This window comes from Hemicordylus capensis, chromosome 12 (assembly GCF_027244095.1).
Source record: "Hemicordylus capensis ecotype Gifberg chromosome 12, rHemCap1.1.pri, whole genome shotgun sequence".
Classification (NCBI taxonomy): Eukaryota; Metazoa; Chordata; class Lepidosauria; order Squamata; family Cordylidae; genus Hemicordylus; species Hemicordylus capensis.
In genome coordinates, this window is record NC_069668.1 from 7,565,942 (window position 1) to 7,586,629 (window position 20,688).

The following is a 20,688-nucleotide window of genomic DNA, read 5'->3' on the forward strand; positions in this document are numbered from 1 at the left end:
TACTGAGCTAGATAGACCAATGGTCTGACTCAGTATATGGCAGCTTCCTATGATGTTTGTTTTGATTTGTTTTATGTTGTGAACTGCCCAGGGACGTAAGTTTGGGGTCGTGTATAACATAAATAAACAGACCCCTGGAGTGATTCCAAGTCTTGCGAGAGTCGGAAACCCCATCTCGCAAGACTTCTGGTTCTTTCAAGACCATCCCTGCAACCTGCCTCCCCCCCCCCCAGCCCCTCCTTTTCTCGGGCAACAGCAGCGGCTGCTTCGCCGTTCTACAAATGTTTCTCCAAGGAAATCAAAGGGCCGGTCCCAAGGGTTCTGCGGTGCCAAATGATCATTTCCCCACAAGGAGATAAAAATAACATGGTGATGATGGCAGCGAAAATCAGCATATTGCCTTGGAGGGGGGAAAAAAACCCCGGAATTTTCCCCAACTGTCAGGATTAGAGCCGTTTTGAGATAATGAGTGGTGTGACGCATTTGCATGAAATGTCCCCATCGCCCACTTGACAGCTCTTGTCAAGGTGCATTGTTATTACATGATTCCAGGGAGCGGCGATGAGGAGGAGAGCATGGCATTTATCAGGGTTTGGAAAGCCAGCTGTCAATCAACAGAGCACACGGGAGCTCCCTGGCCATTAGCTAATCACACACTTGGGCATCATTTCTCTTAAGATTCCCCACCCCACCACACTTTGTTTCCTCTCCCACCCCCGCCCCTCAAAATTGCATTTTTGCCATTTGTACTGAAGGAGCTACACTGGCTGCCGTTTCCGGGCAAAATACAAGGTGTTGGTTATAACCCATAAAGCCTTAAACAGCTTGGGCTCTGGGTATTTAAGAGAACATCTTCTTCGTCATGAACCACACTGCCCACTGCGAGCATCAGGAGAGGTCCGTCTGCAGTTGCCACCGGCTCATCTGGTGGCCACTCAGGGATGGGCCTTCTCCGTTGCTGCCCCAAGCCTTTGGAATGTGCTCCCTAGTGAAATCAGAGCCTCCCCATCTCTGACAGCTTTTAAAAAGTCTTTTAACACACATTTCTTCACCCAGGCGTTTAATTAATGTTGTTTTAGTGGTTTTAATGCTGTTTTAAAATATTCTTTTAACCATTTTAAATGGTTGTAATGTTTTAAACTTTCCGTTGTTGTTTTAACTAATGTTTTACTTTCTGTTTTCATTTTGTTGTAAACTACCCAGAGATGTAAGTTTTGGGCGGCATAAAAATATGCATATAAATAAAATAATAAACAAATAAACAAATAAATAATTCCACATGCCTCCGGAAATCTGGAAGGGCTTCTCATGCTGAAGATTATGGCAACGCCATCTCAGAAAGAAGAGCAACAGGAAGGTTTCTGTGATGTCTGATTCGCAGGACTTGGGGTCAAAGCAGACATGACATCGGAGATCCATCATCAGACCTCCCAATATTTCCCATTTTCAACTTAAGAGTTCATGAGCCGGGCCCACAAAGGTTGGCCACTGATGCCATCTCAGGGGACGAATGCTCCTCGGGATTCTTGGCAACATCTATCCCTCTAGAGGTGGAAAGTAGGAACATAGGAAGCTGCCATATACCAAGTCAGACCATTGGTCCATCTAGCTCAGTATGGTCTACACAAACTGGCCGCGGCTTCTCCTACTACAAATACTTATATACTGCTTTTTGACAAAGGTTCTCAAAGTGGTTTATACAGAAAAACAGTCATAACTAAAGATGGCGCCCTGTCCCCAAAGGGCTCACAATCTAAAAAAGAAACATCAGACAGACAGCCACTGGAGGGATGCTGTGCTGAGGATGGATAGGGCCAGTTGCTCTCCCCCTGCTAAATATAAGAGAATCACCAGTTCAAAAGGTGCCTCTTTGCTCAGTTAGCAGGGGTAGTTCTCCATGGTTGCAGGCAGGGGTCTCTCTCAGCCCTGTTTTGGAGATGCTTCCAGGGAGGGAACTTGGGACCTTCTGCCTGCAAGCATGTAGATGCTATTCCCAGAGCAGCCCCATCCCCTAAAGGAAACATCTTTCCTTTTCCTCCATCTTTCCAGCGGTTATGAGAGGTTTTTTCATACAGCAAAATGCATATTTTAAAAAACAAAGAGGATTGAAAAAATAGGTATTATTGATGCAGATCTCCAAAAAGGAAAAGGAACTGGTATGGACTAAAGACAAGAAGAAGGTTTCTCACTCAAGCTATTAAGATTCTACTACAACAACTTTCTATGTTAATAGCAAATGAACTCAAACAAAATTTGAAATATATTAAGCAAAGATCATTTGAGTTTGCGAATAAACCAGGCAAGTTGCTAGCTTGGAAAATTAGATCTGAGAGGAAGAAAAATTTTATATCTAAAATACTTACAAAAAATGGGCTCTCTTATAATGGAAAGGAAATAAGGATGGAATTTTTCAAATATTATTCAGAACTATATAAAGGCAAAATAGTAGAAGATAAAAAAATTGAGCAGTTTCTTAGATCTAAAAATATTCCAAAACTTTCTCATCAACAAATAGAAATTATGAATGCTCCAATAACAGTTATGGAATTAACAGAAGCAATAAATCAAGCTAAATCCAACAAGGCCCCTGGGCCTGATGGACTCTCAGCTTTGTATTATAAGTTACTTAAAGATCAAATTTTACAACCTCTTCAATGGACTATGAATGACATTTTACAAAAAGGGATTATGCCGGATTCATGGAAATATGCAAATATTACAATAATCCCAAAGCCAGATCAAGATCCAATATCAGTTAAAAATTATAGACCAATATCACTTTTAAATAATGATTACAAACTCTTTGCTGCTGTTTTGGCAAGAAGAATGAAAGTGATATTAAGAGACCTTATTCATGAAGATCAAGCTGGCTTTTTGCCAAAGAGACAATTGAGAGACAATGTTAGAACAGTCTTGAATGTATTGGAGTATTATGAAAAACATAATGACAAACAGATGGCGATGATCTTTTTGGATGCAGAGAAAGCTTTTGATAATATTTCGTGGCAGTTCATGTGGGGACTATTAGAGGAAATAAATGCGGGTAATAACTTTATTAGAGCAATTAAAACTATTTATTCGGAACAATATGCTAAGATTATTGTAAATGGAGAATTATCAGACAATTGTGTAATACAAAAAGGGACTAGACAAGGCTGTCCATTGCTTTTTATATTGGTTCTAGAAGTGCTTTGTAGAAGTATTAGAGAAGATGATGAACTACATGGTCCCAAAATTGGGAGACAAGAATATAAGATGAGAGCCTTTGCAGATGATGTTGTGTTATTTTTAGAAAACCCAATGGACAAGATCGAAAGACTTTTGGACAAGATACAGCAATTTGGCCAGTTGGCTGAATTTTATATAAATAAGACTAAAACTAAGGTTTTGACTAAAAATATAGATCAGAAAACTAAAGACAGATTATTTGAAATAAGTGCGTTAAGAGTGGAGAAGAAAGTGAAATATCTGGGTGTTTGGTTAACAAATAATAATTCTTTGTTTTCTAATAACTATGTTAAAACATGGAACTCAATGAAAAATGATTTGCAAAGATCAGAGGCGTAACTAGGGAAAACGGCGCCCGGGGCAAGCACTGAAATTGCGCCCCCCCCACTCTCCTTCCCCCCGGCTGCCCCCGGAAATATGGAAATGTGTCACAGCCATAGTCAAATGTGGGTTGTGGGCTGCATCCGTGCAAGTATACTGGGACAGGAAAAAGGAAACATGAGGCTACAAGGCTCTTTAGAAATATATATTTTAAAGAAATGTCTTGCATACTAAAAGCCTAAGTTTGCAGTCCTCATGGCCAGAAAATAAATGCTTTTAAACATAGTAATAGGTTTTGTGTCCCAAAATGGAAAAGACAAGACAGGTATTCTAGTCTTTTCCATCATAGATATTCTAGTCTATTCAAGATTTATGCTTATATTATAATAGAGACTTAAATTATAATAGACATATATTCTAGTCTATCATAGATATTCTATGTTTATTAATTCTATAATAATGTCTATTTGTAGCACACTTTACGTTGGTTGTATTCCTGGGAAACTCAATGGCCACATTCAGCCACCATTATTTGAGCCATGATCTCCTCCTCTTTCTGCTTCCCTCTCATACACAGTCTTAATAAATAACCTCCTGGTTTAATTAAATCACCGTTTGCCTATGCACCTGAACAGCAAAACTGAGGTTTGGGCCCTTCATATACCAGAATTGCAAACCACACTGTGATCCTAGTTTGGAGGGCTTACTCAGCAGTTTATTGGATGTAAGCTGTGAATGCATCCAATTGGATTGAACGTAAGGGCAAGTTATGGTTTGATTACGTAGGAAGCTGTCTACAGAGTCAGATATTGGTCCACCTAGCTCACTATTGCCCACACTGACTGGCAGCAGCTCTCCAAGGTTTCAGGCAGGAGGTTCTCCCAGCCCTACCTGGAGGTAGGGATTGAACCTGGGATCTTCTGCATGTTATTTGCAATTACATCTGACTTGCTTGAAATAAATACACATAAATAAATACCCCCCAACATACATCTGACTTGCTTGAAATAAAAACACAGGCAAATCAAAAAGATCATGAATAAGTAGGGGTGAGATTTTTCTTTGTTTTAAAAAAGCCTTCCCAATTTCCTCTTATTTTTAAAACTCTCTCAAAGGAAAATATAAGTTTAATATGTAAAACAAAACACACATTGAATGAAAAACCGTGATTAACTTTTAAAAAACTATTAAGTATGTAATTAGAAGGATTCCATTACATTAAGATACCAATTTCTTTAAAGCCAGAAATAATACCTACTGAAACATTAATTATTTAAACAAGGAAAAAGGCATGTTATCTTCCCTAACAAAGATTAAAATCAATTTAATTGGTTCTCCACTGCCTTGACATGATTCTTGCTGTGAGTCAAGCAACCAAAAAGGGAAATTAATATCGCAGCTGTTAATCAAGTGATATTTGTGCACTCTATCTTATTAAAGCTACAGGGGCAGAAAGAAAAACTTCCTATTGCTACTTTTTGGACCAATTTGTTCAAACTGTATTAAATGGGATTTCCCCCCCTTCAAAAATATAGATGCTGTACTTATGTTTTGGAGACAGAACATCTACAATATGCACCAAATGAACAAGGCTGAAAATGTTGTAGACTGTATGTTGCTAATAAAAATCTGCTATAAAGAATAAACCTAGTATTAATCCAGACAGACTGAACATTATTCAAAAATTATATTAATGAGTTCCAAATTAAATTTGCCACCCCACCCCCAATGCTAAGGGATGATCCAGAAGTTGTAATTACTAGCAGAGCTGCAAAGATCTTGTGTACTAGTACTACTAGTTTCCTTTTGCAATCCCACCTCTGCAAAAGGAAACTCATGCATGCAAGCCAGGAGAGTGACTTGTGGCTCCACTTGCATTGCATGAGTTTCCTTTTGCAGAGGTGGGATTGCAAAAGGAAACTCGGGCAATGCAAGTGGAGCCACAAGTTGCTCTCCTGGCTTGCATTGCGTGAGTTTCCTTTTGCAATCCCACCGGGACTCACACAATGCAAGCCAGAAACACATTGCAAGCCAGAAACACAATGCAAGCCAGAAACTCACACAATGCAAGCCAGGAGAGCCCCACTGACTCCACTTGCAGGCAGCTACCCTCGGTTTGGGGTGGGGGGTGAAGCCTGCTATGCAAAGCACAGAAGAGCTAAAAGGAGGACGTTATGCAAGGGAGTAGGGGCATTCTCTCACACACAACACACACACAGGGGAGAGAGAGATTTTAGCAATGAAACTTACTTTGTTAATGCAGAACAGAAGAATAAAATGCAGCCAGAGGGCAGTGTGGTGGGCAAACGGCAGGCAGGCAGAGTCAGAGAACGTCCCCAGCAGCAGCTGCTCTCTCAACTAAACCAAGCTACTCCTCGTGCGTGCAGCAAGCAGGGAGGGAGGAACTGAGACAACCAGCATGGTGGGCATGTGTTCTCCGGCAGCCAATGGGAGCTCCCGCCCACCGGAGAGCTCCGTAATGACCAAAAAAAAAAAATCACTCAAAAAATTTTTTTTGCCAAAGGCAGGGGACTGGCGGGGGCACTTTTTGGCGTCCCCTCCCAAGTGGCGCCTGGGGCACGTGCCCCCCCTGCCCCCCCTATCGTTACGCCCCTGGCAAAGATGGTCCAAAATGAATTTACCTTTAATGGGAAGAATCTCAGTGGTGAAGATGAATGTTTTGCCTAAAATGTTATTTCTCTTTCAGACTATTCCTATAATTAATAACATGACTTGTTTTAGGCAATGGCAGAAGGATATAACTAAGTTTGTTTGGCAGGGGAAAAGACCAAGAATAAATTTTAAGAATTTAACAGATGCAAAGGAAAGAGGTGGCCTTACCTTGCCAGATTTAAGGTTGTATTTTGATGCTGTATGTTTGACATGGCTAAAAGAATGGATAACATTGAGAAACCCTAGAGTTCTTGATCTGGAGGGATTTGACAGAAGGTTTGGATGGCATGCTTACTTATGGTATGAAAAAAGTAAAGTACATAAAGATTTTTTGAACCACTATGTAAGAAGGAGTTTAATGAGGGCATGGTTAAAATATAAAAATTGGTTAGAGCCAAAAACTCCATTATGGATATCTCTGATTGAAGCTTTATCGCGTAAAGAAGTAAATATGCAGGTGTCTGGGGGTATTTATAGAGATCTGTTGCATTTTCATGGAAAGGATTGTAAGTTAAAAACTTTAAATGAAATACAAAATGTGGTAAGAGATTGGTTTCAGTACTATCAGTTAAATGAGATTTATAAGAAAGACCTTAAAGTTGGATTTGAGGATCAGATTTCAAATTTTGAGAAGGAACTATGTCAAGATGATGAAAAATTAATTTCTAAAATGTATAAATTGTTACTTTTAGAGGAGACAAGAGAGGAATTGGTTAAAACAACTATGATAAAGTGGGCTCAAGATGTTGGACATAATATAGAAATGGCAGCCTGGGAAAAGTTATGGAAGAATGATTTAAAATTCACTGCTTGTTATACTTTGAAGGAAAATTATTATAAAATGATGTACAGATGGTATTTGACACCAGAAAAACTGGCATTAATGTATAAAAATGTTTCAAACAAATGTTGGAAATGTGGGGATTCTGAAGGTACTTTTTTTCACATGTGGTGGACTTGTGGGAAGGCTAAGGCCTATTGGGACATGATATATAATGAATTAAAGAAAATATTTAAAGTGACATTTCCTAAGAAGCCAGAATCCTTCCTGCTAGGAATAACACAAGGAGAAATTTCTACAAATAACTTTTTTCCTCCATGCTTCTACGGCAGCTAGAATAACATATGCACAGAAATGGAAGACTAATGAATTGCCTTCAAAAGAAGATTGGCTCATAAAAACTTTGGAATATGCAGAGATGGCAAAACTTACATCACTGATAAAAGATCAAAGCTTAGAACGTTTCAGGGAAGATTGGAAACCTTTTTTGTTGTACTTAAAGAATTATTTTCCTAATATGGATCTTACAGCTGGATTTGAAGTTTGAAATGCAGGTTGGGTAGACTAATGGTTTTTTCTTTTTTCTTTAAGCTTTAAATTTGTGGTTTTTAAAAATTAATATAATAAGGTAAACTTTATAGTTTTTATTTCACGAAAAGAGGTGCGCGGGAAGTCCAATTATGTTTATTTTGGATGTTATGATTATTGTTAAAAATTAATAAAAATTAAATTTTAAAAAAAAGGAAACATCTTACACATGTAGTCTCCCATTCAAATGCAAACCAGGGTGGACCCTGCTTAGCAAAGGGGACAACTCATGCTTGCTACCACAAGACCAGCTCTCCTCCATGAAAGTGTCGTTCTGTTGCACTTACAGCCTTCTGTGTGTGATCACCCTTTCTTTATCCCTACTCACAACAGGGTAACATTGCAGTCTTCTTTGCACAGAGTAAAGGGTTAGGGTCGGGTCAGAGTCAAGGTAACAATCAACAAGACCGTTTTTGGGGGGTGACCAAGGCGATCAGGAAGGCATGGGGCTGTAGCTCAATGGAAGAGCCTCTGTTTTGCATGCAGGAGGTCCCAGGTTCCATCCTTGGCAGCATCTCCAGGTAGGGCTGGGAGAGACTCCTGCCTGAAACCTTGGAGAGCCGCTGCCAGTCAGTGTAGACAGCACTGAGCTGGGTGGACCAAGGGTCTGACTTGGTAGAAGGCAGCTTCTTAAGAAAGGACTGTCATTCAGTGGTAGAGCATCTGCTTTGCATTCAGAAGGCCTCAGGTTCAATTCCTGGCGGCATATCCAGGTAGAACTTGGCAAGACTCCTGCCTGAAACCCTGAAGGGCTGCTGCCAGTCAGTGTTGACCGTACTGAGCCAGATCAGCCAATTATCTGACTCAGTATAAAGCCTCATATGTTCCTATGATCCAGCAGCTCAGGGGCATGCATATGAGAAAATAGCACTTACATAATATCGGTCGTCGCTTTCATTGTAGGCAAGCTTCACCACCCCATAGGAACCCTGGAAAGGAACACGACATACACACTGTAATATTATTTTTTTGCTTCTCTAGTGCTGATAAAAACAACCCTCCATTGTTCTCTCTATTGTTCTACTATTCTACATTGTTCTACTATTGTTCTCTCAGATTCCAAATACCCCTTTCATTTCCCTCACCACATTCTCAGCTTGCAAAAGTCGGGGAATGGGGCAGGGTGCATTTCAGCAATTCTCAAATAGGTCTGAAAATCTCTGAGAAATTTCTAAACCGGTTGTACTTTAAAAAAACACACAAAAAAACCCAGTTGTATCTCCTTACAAAAATAACCTGGTATAAATGTAATCTGAACACAACACAAATATATTATGGGTGAATTGGAATTTGAACCTGGGTCTTCCCAGACCTAACCACTATATCATGCTGCCAAAAATACACAAAAATACACCTTACAAAAAACCCCAAACTCTTACATTAATTTAATTTAAGACCACCAAATTTATTTCTCCATGTCAGCTTCATCAGGTGATGGCATAACTTCCCTAAATGCTTGCCGCGAGGCAGTAATGGGCTGGATGAGGGATAACAAACTGAGATTGAATCCAAACAAGATGGAAGTGCTCATTGTAGGAAGCCGTAGTTCAGGAAATGGGATAGATCTGCTGGTTCTGAATGGGGTTACATTCCCCTGGAAGCAAGAGGTTTGCAGTTTGGGAGTACTTCTGGCTCTAACCCTCTCTCTCATATCTCAGGTGGAGGCAGTGGCCACGAGTGCTTTCTATCAGCTTCGGCTGGTTTGCCAACTGTGCCCTTTTCCTGGGTGATCTAAAGACAGTGGTGCATATACTGCTAACCTCCAGGCTTGACTACTGCAAAGCACTCTACATGGGGCTACCTTTGTACATAGTCTGGAAACTGCAATTGGTGCAGAATGCTGTAGATAGATACCGTATTACACCAATTCTAAAAGATCTACCCTGGCTACCAATAGATTTCTGGGCAAAATACCAAGTGCTGGTTATTACCTATAAAGCCCTTAACGGCTTGGGCCCAAGGTAATTAAGAGAACACCTTCTTCATTATGAAACCCACAGCCTACTGAGATCTTCAGCGGAGGTTCATCTGAGGGGGCCGGGATGACTCAAAGGCGAGCCTTCTCTGTAGTTGACCTAGGATTGAGGAACACAGTCCCTGCTGAGATTAGAGAGAGCCAGCGTGGTGCAGTGGTTAAGAGTGCCAGCCTGCTTCATAGAACTTTCCGGGCATTCGTTCCGTGAGCATCCCTAGCCCCAGTTCCATTGTGGGAGGGGGAACATGTCAGACCCAGCTGGGGAAGCAACTAGACTGCGGTTTCTCTTCTAGGCACCCTTTCTGATAAATTAGAGCCTGAATTGTGCAATGGTACCTTTCCAATTTCACTCTTCAGCTTGTATTGGTTCAGCTGCACACAGTCCTGTGGGTGGAAAGAGAGGAATAAAAGTTAGGGTGATTGTTCAAAATAAATTTAATTTGAGAGCAACAACAGCAGTCTAAAAGACACGAAATGTCACTGTATATCCCTCTGATCTCCCTGAAGGAGGAGTGGGTGCGATACGCGACATTTTTCTATATGAAGATGCTGAAGATTCTCACTGGCATGAAGTGAGGGTAAAGGTATACGAGTCTATAACAGATAGAAAGCCCCAGGTGTGTGTGTGTGTGTGTGTGCACGTGCATGCTTCCGCAACACAGAGAAAGCTGAAATTGGGGGGGTGGGGGTGAAGGATGCTTCTGCAACAGAGAAATGGAAATGGGACAGGTACTGTTCTTTCGCAATGGATGGAAAGCTAAAAGGTGCAGGAAAAGTTTGGAAGACACAAGTATATAAATATGCTAAATAAAAAATAAATAAAATAAATATAGGGATACCTCAATAAATAATGCTAGGATCTTGAGGATTGCACCAATGATCTTGTGGTCAAAAACTTCTCAATTCAGCCTCTTCAGAGTAATGTTGAATACTTGTGGGATACACGAGTTATACACGAGTTATACACTACTCTGAAGAGGCTGAATTGAAGGAGATGTTTTTGACCACCTGACCATTGGTGCAATCCTCAAGATCCTAGCAGGGTTTATTGAGGTATCCATACACACACACACACACACACACACACACACACACACTCGTGTATCCAGCGTGGTGTAGTGGCTAGAGTGTCGGACTAGGACCGGGGAGACCTAAGTTCAAATCCCCATTCAGCCATGAAACTAGCTGGGTGACTCTGGGCCAGTAGCTTAACCTACTTCACAGGGTTGTTGTTGTGAGGAGAAACCTAAGTATGTAGTACACCGCTCTGGGCTCCTTGGAGGAAGAGCGGGATATAAAATGTAATAATAATAATAACAACAATTTTTCTTTTAACTTCAGTGTGTGCGATGTTATCAGCCTGGAGAATGCCTAAGTATTTGTAATGTTCTTTCTCTTCTAGGTTCTTGATCTTGCTTCCATTGGGCAGTTCTATTCCTTCTGTTTTTCTTATTTTTCCTTTGTTCATTATTAATGCAGCACACTTGTCTAGTCCAAACTCCATTGCTATATCGCTACTGAATATACGGACAGTGTTTAGCAGTGATTCGATTTCTGACTGGGACTTTCCATACAACTTCAAACTCAATGGCAGGAGCACCATACAAGCCATCAACACCTGGGCTATACCTGTTATCAGATACATTGCAGGAATAATAGACTGGACCCAGGCAGAGCTAGAGACGCTAGATCGTAAGACCAGGAAAATCATGACCATCAATCATGCTCTGCACCCCCGCAGTGATGTCGATAGGCTCTACCTCCCTCGCAGCTCAGGTGGAAGAGGAATGCTGCAAGTCCATCAAACAGTAGAGGAGGAGAAAAGAGGCCTTGAAGAATATATAAGGGACAGTGAAGAAGATGCACTTCAAATGGTCAAGAACGTGAAACTATTCAACACCAATGAAACAAAACAGGCCTACAAGAAAGAACAAGTCAAGAACCGAGCAGAAAAATGGAGAAATAAGCCCCTGCATGGTCAATATTTACACAATATAACTGGAAAATCAGACATCACCAAGACCTGGCAATGGCTTAAGAATGGCAACTTGAAGAAAGAAACAGAGGGTTTAATACTGGCTGCACAAGAACAGGCACTAAGAACAAATGCAATAAGAGCAAAAGTAGAAAAATCCACAACAAACAACAAGTGCCGCCTTTGTAAAGAAGCAGATGAAACAGTGGACCACCTGATCAGCTGTTGTAAAAAGATCGCACAGACTGACTACCAACAAAGGCATGACAAGGTAGCAGGGATGATACACTGGAACATCTGCAAAAAATACAAGCTACCTGTAGCCAAGAATTGGTGGGACCATCAAATTGAAAAAGTTGAAGAAAATGAAGATGTAAAAATATTATGGGACTTCCGACTACAAACAGACAAACATCTGCCACACAATACACCAGATATAACTGTAGTCGAGAAGAAAGAAAAACAAGTCAAAATAATCAACATAGCAATACCAGGGGATAGCAGAATAGAAGAAAAAGAAATAGAAAAAATCACCAAACACAAAGATCTACAAATTGAAATTGAAAGGCTGTGGCAGAAGAAGACCCAAATCATCCCAGTGGTCATTGGCGCCCTGGGTGCAGTTCCAAAAGACCTTGAAGAGCACCTCAACACCATAGGGGCCAAAGAAATCACCAGCAGCCAATTAGAAAAAGCAGCTTTACTGGGAACAGCCTATATTCTGCGACGATTTCTATAACCACTGACAATAAAATTCAGCCATCCCAGGTCCTTGGGAAGGACTCGATGTCTGGATAAAACAAACCAGTCAATAACACCTGTCTGACTGTGTAAACAAGAAATAATAATAATAATATCCCACGAGTATATAACTCACGACAAAAAACTAAAGGTGAGGAGAGTGCTTCTACAACAGACAGAAAGGGAAAGAAAACAGACAGAAAGGAAAAGTGCTTCCTTAACAGACAGAAAGCTAAAACTTCCTCAACAAAAACCTAAACATGGGGAAAATACTTCTGGAACAAAAAGCTTAAAGGTGGGGAAAGTGCTTCCGCAACAGACCGAAAACTAAAATTGCAGGAAAAGAACTTCCGCAACAGACAGAAACCTGGACGTGGGAGAAAATTATTTTCACAATAAAGCTGAAGAAGGAGGAAGTACTTCCACAACAGGCTGAATGCCAAGGGGGGGGGGGAAACATACTTCCACAAGAGATAGAGAGCTGAGATTTGGCACAAATGCAGCCTAAGCCACCCCAATATTTTGAAGCTAGAAAGGCCAGTAGCCTTGTGTATTGTCTGGAAATAAAGGCACGGCCTCTCAGGCGTCACCCCCAGTCCTGATCAGCAGCAACTAACTGCCATCCTATTTCCTTCTGAAGCCAAGGGGAAGGAAACCTTTGCGTGTTGTGTTATCTGCAGGACTCAGGTGATTAATCCCAGGAGGCAAACGTGTTCATTTTTGTTCCCGCCACCTGTCATTTCCACTCAACTGCCTTTTTGAGCCCCTTGATGTGTTAGTTCCCTGCAGCACGGAAGAACCCACGACAAATTCTTTCTTTTGAACGGGGAGAACCGTTATACAATGAGCAGAGACTGTTGGACGTGACAGCACTGAGAAGGCGGCTCGTTCCCAAGGTTTTCTGCTGCCCTTGGCAAATCGAAACATTGCTGCCTTTCCAAATGCTGAGCAACAGATGCATAGCAGGATGGATGATCAAGTGTCAGCTGGGGCCATCACACAATAAAATAAACCTCCGCCAATTAATCATGTGCATTTTAGTCAGGTAATTAATGAACTGTCTCTTCATGAATTTGCAGACGAGGGAAAGGAGTACTTTAAAAAGAGAGCATACTTCCTTGTTTCTAGAAGATGTATTCTTGCAGCGCAGCTAATGTCACTGCCAGTCTGTGTAGAAAATACTGAGCTAGATAGACCAACGGTCTGACTCGGTAGAAGATCGCTTCCGATGTTCCTAAGGCCCCGTTTAATCCCTGGTCAACCAGCCTAGCTACTTTGTATATGGTCCAAACAGTCATCTTGAAGCAAGAATGAGGAGGAGAGCTAGTCTTGTGGTAGCAAGCATGAATTCTCCCCTTTGCTAAGCAGGGTCTTCCCTGGTTTGCAGTTGAATGGGGGACTATATGTGAGCACTGCAAGAGATTCCCCTTAGGGGATGGAGCCACTCTGGGAAGAGCAGAAGGTCCCAGATTCCCTCCCTGGCAGCATCTCCCAAGATAGGGCTGAGAGAGACTCCTGCCTACAACCTTGGAGAAGCCGCTGCCAGTCTGTGTAGACAATACTGCGCTAGATAGACCAAGGGTCTGACTTGGTAGAAGGCAGCTTCCTATGTTCCTAAGCCTTTCAGGACCACTTGGATGTGAACTCTCCATTTCCTTTACCAAAAGGTGGCCACTGGGGGCAGACACAATTGCAAGTGCTACCACTGCCCCAACCCATCACCCTGCCCAAGTTCCCACCTCACCTCTTCTTAGCTTCGGAGGGGAAACTTCTCAGATAGAAAATCATGCCTTCAAGTTTCCCCTTTGCTATGGAATCACAGCTTTGGAGGGGACTGAAGTCACAGAATTGGTGTGGGAGGAAAGGTTAGCGCCCCACCACCCCAACTCACCCGTGACTTCCATCTGAAGTTGTTAGCACCCCCTGTGGTTACATTTCGAAAAACCAAGATGGCATCAAGAGTTCCAACCATTCTCATGTTTATGCCTCAATTGCCCCCAAGGTCACCTTGTGGTCATGGCTGAAGGGCTCTCCTCCTCCCCCCGCCCCCACCCCCGCACTTTGCCATTTTGCTCTTCTCCAAGTATCTCCCTCTTTTCCTAAGAAAATAAGATAGCAATAGCAATAGCAATAGCACTTACATTTATATACCGCTTTATAGCTGGAAGCTCTCTAAGCGGTTTACAATGATTTAGCATATTGCCTCCCAACATTCTGGGTACTCATTTTACCGACCTCAGAAGGATGGAAGGCTGAGTCAACCTTGAGCCCCTGGTCAGGATCGAACTTGTAACCTTCTGGTTACAGGGCGGCAGTTTTACCACTGCGCCACCAGGGGCTCATAAGCCACCTGCTTATCAACCTTAACCTTTGCACCAAGCACTTGAAGAAGATCTGAAATCGCTATCAATTCCTACCCTCCACCCAGCAATGGCCCAGCATAATTGCAGAAGACACTAATCAACAGGCATCAGAAGAAAAGAGACTTGAAAGAAATGCAAGCCTGGGACAGAGGTTAAAAAACCATCATGTACCAGGGCTTAGATCTTGGGTCTGTTTAAGGCATCCAATAATTGTCCTGTCTTTAAACATTCTGGTTTGCATTTAGACTCGAGCCAGAAGTCTCACAAAAGAGCTTCCGGCTCAATATTGGGCATTAAAACATTAGATCACCTCATCTTCCTGCTGCATATTTCATGCCAACGGTGCTGCTCCCAGTGACAACATTATTCTACCCTACTATGATGTCATAAGAAGCCTGCTATGATGTCATAGGAACATAGGAAGCTGCCTTATACCAAGTCAGACCATTGGTCCATCTAACTCCGTACTACACTGACTGGCAAGGTTTCAGGCAGGAATTTTTCTCAGCCTTATCTGGAGATGCTGCCAGGGTTTGAACCTGGGATCTTTTGCGAGCAGAGTGGGTCTTGTGGTAGCAAGCATGACTTGTCCCCTTAGCTAAGCAGGGTCTGCCCAGGTTACATATGAATGGGAGACTTGATGGGTGAGCATTACTGTAAGATATTCCCCTCAGGGGATGGAGCCACTCTGGGAAGAGCATCTAAGCTCCAAGTTCCCTCCCTGGCAGCACCTCCAAGACAGGGCTGAGAGAGATTCCTGCCTGCAACCTTGGAGAAGCCGCTGCCAGTCTGTGAAGACAATATTGAGCTAGATAGACCAATGGTCTGACTCAGTATATGGCAGCTTCCTATGTTCCTATGTCTACAAAGCAGATGCTCTATCACTGAGCTACACCCCATTTTCTCTGTTGGGTTGCTTTCCCTCCCAGAAGTCCCATCAGAACCACATCACATCACTGAGCATACTTCCCAGGGGACTTATGGGAAATAAAAATGGCGGATGCCAGCTGCCCTGAAGACTGCCACCATGAAACGGCCCACAGTGAAAAAAGGTGAGCTGGGGAGGTCAACCTCGGAGAAGCCACTGCCAGTCTGTGTACACATTACTGGGCTAGATGGACCAATGATCTGACTCGGTAGAAGGAAGCTTCCTATGTTCCTTGGTGGTGGTTTGGGGAAAATATATAACCCCTCTTTGGTTGAGCCAAATTTCATGCTGAAAATTCTTGCAGGGACAACATTCTGCTCAGGTCTAAACTTCAGAAACTTCACATCAAGCCACCCTAGGCAAAGTTTTTTGGATATGGAAATCGATGACCAACAAAAAATTGTTTGTACGCTTTCACAGAAAACACTTTTTGGAACATGGAAAGTGATTTTTCTGCACAAGGTCCCACAGCATATGCTCAGGAAAGTGGTCAAGAGCATAATGAGGAAGCAAAATGGCCAAACATAATGAGGAAGCAAAATGGCCAATGCTGTCCAGAAAATCTGGAACATCAGGGTTGGGAAAACTGAGATTTCTATGTAATAGAATGTTAGAGTTTGAAGGGACTTGGGAGGTCTTAAAGCCCAATCTCTTGCTCAGAGCAGGAAACTGCGAAATGATTCTGGAGGCAATCCTACCACGCCTGCAAGTCACCGAGGTGGTGCAGTAAAAAGTTGTATCTCAGCAACCTCCCAAACCTTGCTCTGCCTACCAAAGGCTCCTAAAAAGGAAAGAGCATGGTGGGGGTGCTGGGCAAGGGACGGGGGGAACTAGCCATGAGTCTGCCATTTTGGTTGCAGAGGGATCAATACCAGCGTGGTGTAGTGGTTAGAGTGCTGGACTAGGACTGGGGAGATCCGAGTTCAAATCCCCATTCAGCCATGATAGTTGCTGCGTGATTCTGGGCCAGTCACTTCTCTCTCAGCCTAACCTACTTCACAGGGTTGTTGTGAGAAGAAACCGAAGTATGTAGTACACTGCTCTGGGCTCCTTGGAGGAAGAGCGGGATATAAAATGTAAAAAAATAAAATAAAAAATAATAAATATTACCGTTGATGTGGTTATTGACTGCGTAGCATCCGGGAGAGTCTTCTGCTAGCATAAATACCGTCGCATCCGTGTAAGGACATAGCATACTGTCATTGCGTGAAGAAACTCGCCTCTGTTCCAGACAAATTTCTGCTCTGTGTGTATTACCCAAAGGTATACAGGAGAACCATGTTGATTGCAAGTCCAGCATCCGCAGTTTCGCGTATCTGTAGTTGAGTAATGGATACCTGACCTTGGTATACGTGTGTGTGTGTGTGTGTGTGTGTGTGTGTGTGTCTAAGCAGCAGAAAAAAGGTTAACCCTGCATATCCTCGGGTTGGGGGTGCCTGGAAAGGACATTGGATGTCATTTCTGGCTGCCATTTTGAATTTGGGAGCCATTTTATGGCTCATTTCTTTCTTTCTTTTTAAAAAAGGACAGAACGCATGATTTTGGGCCGATTTCTTTTATGCTTGGGATGCATCTTGGGACTCCTTGAGGGCAGTGGAGCATGGCAGGGCACTTTATTTGGCCCATTTGGTCCATTTTGGAGAAGATCGGGGTGTGATTTGGGGTGGTGCGAGAACCTAACCCCCCGATTTGCATTCACTTCAATGCCCCTCTATCTGCAGCCCCCTCACCCGTAGAATGGAACCCTCATGAATAATGGGGTTCTCCTATATATGCAGAAATAGGGTATCCCCTTCCTGCTGGGGTCCTCCTCCCAGCCTTCTGGGAGGGAGCCAATAGGGCTGCAGACTGGCTAGCCGAGAGGGCGGCAAAAGAATGAACAGATGCCAGGGTTTGAGGCCCTGGAGCTGGAGAGGCGTGCAGGCAAGTCGGGCATCACAGGACAGGACTGCCGGCTCCCCAGGGGATTTGCAGGGCTGCGGAAAGTCTTGGTTGCAAGATCTGGGCACTTGTGAACTTTCCTTGAGGGCAGGAAGAGGAGAGCTGGCCTGGGAGAGGAGAGCTGGTCTTGTGGTAGAAGGCATGACTTGTCCCCTCAGTTAAGCAGGGTCCGCCCTGGTTGCATTTGAATGGGAGACTTGATGTGTGAGCACTGTAAGGTATTCCCCTTATGGGATGGAGCTGTTCTGGGAAGAGTATCTAGGTTCCAAGTTCCCTCCCTGGCAGCATCTCCAAGAGAGGGCCGGGAGACATTCCTGCCTACAACCTTGGCGAAGCCACTGCCAGTCTGGGTAGACAATACTGAGCAAGATGGACCTAAGGTCTGATTCAGTGTATGGCAGTTTCCTATGTTCCTAAATTGCCTACTCACAGCAGTCAAGAAATAACTGCCCACTATAATTCTACCAGTTGCCGGGGAGTAAGAGCAGGAGAGAAGGCATGCCCTCAACTCCTGCCTGTGGCATCTGGTGGGCCACTGTGTGAAACAGGATGCTGGACTAGATGGGCCTTGGGCCTGATCCAGCAGGGCTGTTCTTATGTTCTTATGAAAGCTGACGGGGAGAGGTGAGTGGGGAGAATCATGGCACCTTTTGGGAGGTAAGGCTATGGGGCCCAGCATGGTTTGCCAGGAGGTTCTCCCCCCACCACCAATGAAAAACATTGCAAAAATATTTCTGTGTCACTTAGTTCCCCGCGCCCACCTTGGGCGAAACGAACAAATGTATAACCCACAGATGATATATGCGGAAACAAGGAAGCTGCCTCCTTTCACAAAGGATCCTTCTTTGTTTTGCAAAACCACTTCCCCAAAGCCCATCAACCTCCCCGTCTACCCTCTGTCCACATTAAATTTTAAACGGCATTCCTTCTGCTCTTGTGCGCCGCGCATGGGGAAACGTCCCATGTGCCAACTGATCAAATAATCATGACCAAGCTGCCATGGCAAACAGAACTCCCTGAGGGCCACACATTGAAGCAAACGCACCAAGTGCCAGCGTCTGATTGCCGGGAGCCTACATCTGAGACTGCCCTCGGAACTTGATGAGGCAGAGGGAACCGGTCCATCTTAGACTGGATTTAGAATCCTGATTCCTTAACCATAGCCACAGAGTAATCAGTCTTATGGACTACCAGCCCAGTGAAGGGGGCAAGTGTAGACTAGGGCTGTTTGCACTAGTTTAAGAGTCACGTGGGCTCCCGACTGGCCATTGTGAGAATTCTACAAGCGGTTAGGGGGGGATGCTCGTCTGTGAGCTGGGTGCCAAGGTGGTGAGCCTAGAACCTGCACCCATCTCCAGAGTGAGGATAGAAGGGAAGCACTCTTCTATTCACTCCTCCAAACAGCATTGGATAGAGACCAGGGCTGCTCAACGTCCGCCCTCCTGCAGTTGTTGGCCGACAATTCCCATAATCCCTGGCTATTGGCTACTGCGGCTGGGGATTATGGGAGCTGTAGTCAACAAACAGTTGGAGGACCAAAGTTGAGCAGGCCTGATATAGACAGTCGATACATGCCACTGAAGATGACGTATGATCGAAATGTGTCTGGCATTCTGAACATACTTATGGTGATTCATATGTGAGTCTTATTGGCACTTCACTCGAAAAGGACACTCATTTCATATGAAGAAAAGAATTTTATAATAACTGGTGGAGTGAGAATTTGGCATTTGACTTTTTAATGTGCACTCCCATGGAGACTTACTGGTTCCATAATCAGAAAAGACATTTATTTTATTTATTTTACCATGTGGGGATGTGACTTTAGGAGCCATTTCTTATTTTGCAGATTTACTTGTGCTGTATCTGTTACTTGACTTGGAAGGACATATTCATATCGATTGCCTAGTTAGGTTTATAGGAATTTTCACAGCAATGTTGTTTCCATACTATTAAAGGCTCACATTAGAGTTTCACCACATCCTTACACTCTTAAGAACATAAGAGGAACCTTGGCGGATCAGGCCCAAGGCCCAGCTAGTCCAGCATGCTGTTTCCCACAGCAGCCCATCAGATGCCTTTGAGAAGCCCACAGGCAAGAGGTATGTGCATGCCCTCTCTCCTGCTGTTGCTCCCCTGTAACTGGGATTCTTCTGCAGCAAAGATGTGGTGGGAAAGGAGAAGAAAGGGGTGGGGGCAGGGCCCATCTTCACTTTTGTCCCAGGACCCACTCCAACCTTACTACCACCGATTGATTAGGCAGTATAGAAATGCAGTGAATAATAAATGTGCAGTCAGTACCAAAAATAAGTCAATATGTTCATAGTCAATAGTTCAATAGTTCAAAAAGAAGTCAATGTGTTCATAGTCAATATGTTCAGAAGTCAATAGTTCATAGACTACAGAAAAGCCTCCGATTGCGTCGATCATGTCAAGCTGTGGAATATCCTTAGAAAAATGGGCGTCCCAGAACATCTCATGGTTCTCATGAGAAACCTATTCACAAGTCAGGAAGCCACAGTCCAGATGGAACATGGTGAAACAGACTGGTTCCAGATCGGCAAAGGAGTAAGACAAGGTTGTATACTTTCTCCTTCTTTAGTCCATTCATATGCTGAAAATATACTGAGAGAAGCTGGATTGGAAGAAGATGAGCGTGGTTTTAAAGTTGGAGGAAGAAACATCAATAACCTGCACTACGCTGATGACACCACTCTGATAGCTGAGAATGCGGATGATTTGCAAGCTCTAGTAATGAAAGTCAAGGAGCACAGTGAAAAAAATGGGACTACAACTAAATGTACGAAACTAATGACAATGGTACAGCAACCAGCCTCAGAATTGACAACGAAGACACTGAAGTGATGGATAGCTTCTGCCTTTTAGGATCGACTGTCAATAGTAAAGGATCCAGCAGTCAAGAAATATGCCGCAGACTAGCACTTGGGAGGGTTGCAATGAAGGCCTTGGAAAGGATATTGAGATGCCGTGACGTGTCGATACGTACAAATATTAGAATCATTTGTACAATGGTTTTTCCTGTGACACTCTATGGATGCGAAAGCTGAAGAAGCAAGATAGAAAAAATATCGACGCTTTTGAACTTGGGTGCTGGAGAAGACTTTTGAGGAGACCATGGACAGCCAGGAAAACAAAGCAATGGATCATAAAACA

General features: G+C 43.3%; 1 protein-coding gene across 6 annotated transcripts in view; it reads right to left on the reverse strand.

The window, feature by feature from the left end:
* CAMKK1 (calcium/calmodulin dependent protein kinase kinase 1) overlaps positions 1–20,688 on the reverse strand; it is a 115,764-nt gene that overhangs the window by 49,928 nt on the left and 45,148 nt on the right. For 4 of the 6 annotated variants that reach the window (XM_053274962.1, XM_053274960.1, XM_053274961.1 and 1 more), the window contains 2 exons: positions 9,903–9,950; positions 8,467–8,520 (listed from right to left, as the gene is read on the reverse strand). In XM_053274962.1, coding sequence (XP_053130937.1) covers positions 8,467–8,520; positions 9,903–9,950 — 102 coding nt within the window. Of the gene's footprint in view, positions 1–5,799; positions 5,898–8,466; positions 8,521–9,902; positions 9,951–14,955; positions 15,015–20,688 lie in introns of those variants that run through there. The other 2 variants (XM_053274964.1, XM_053274965.1) reach the window with 2 other exon arrangements.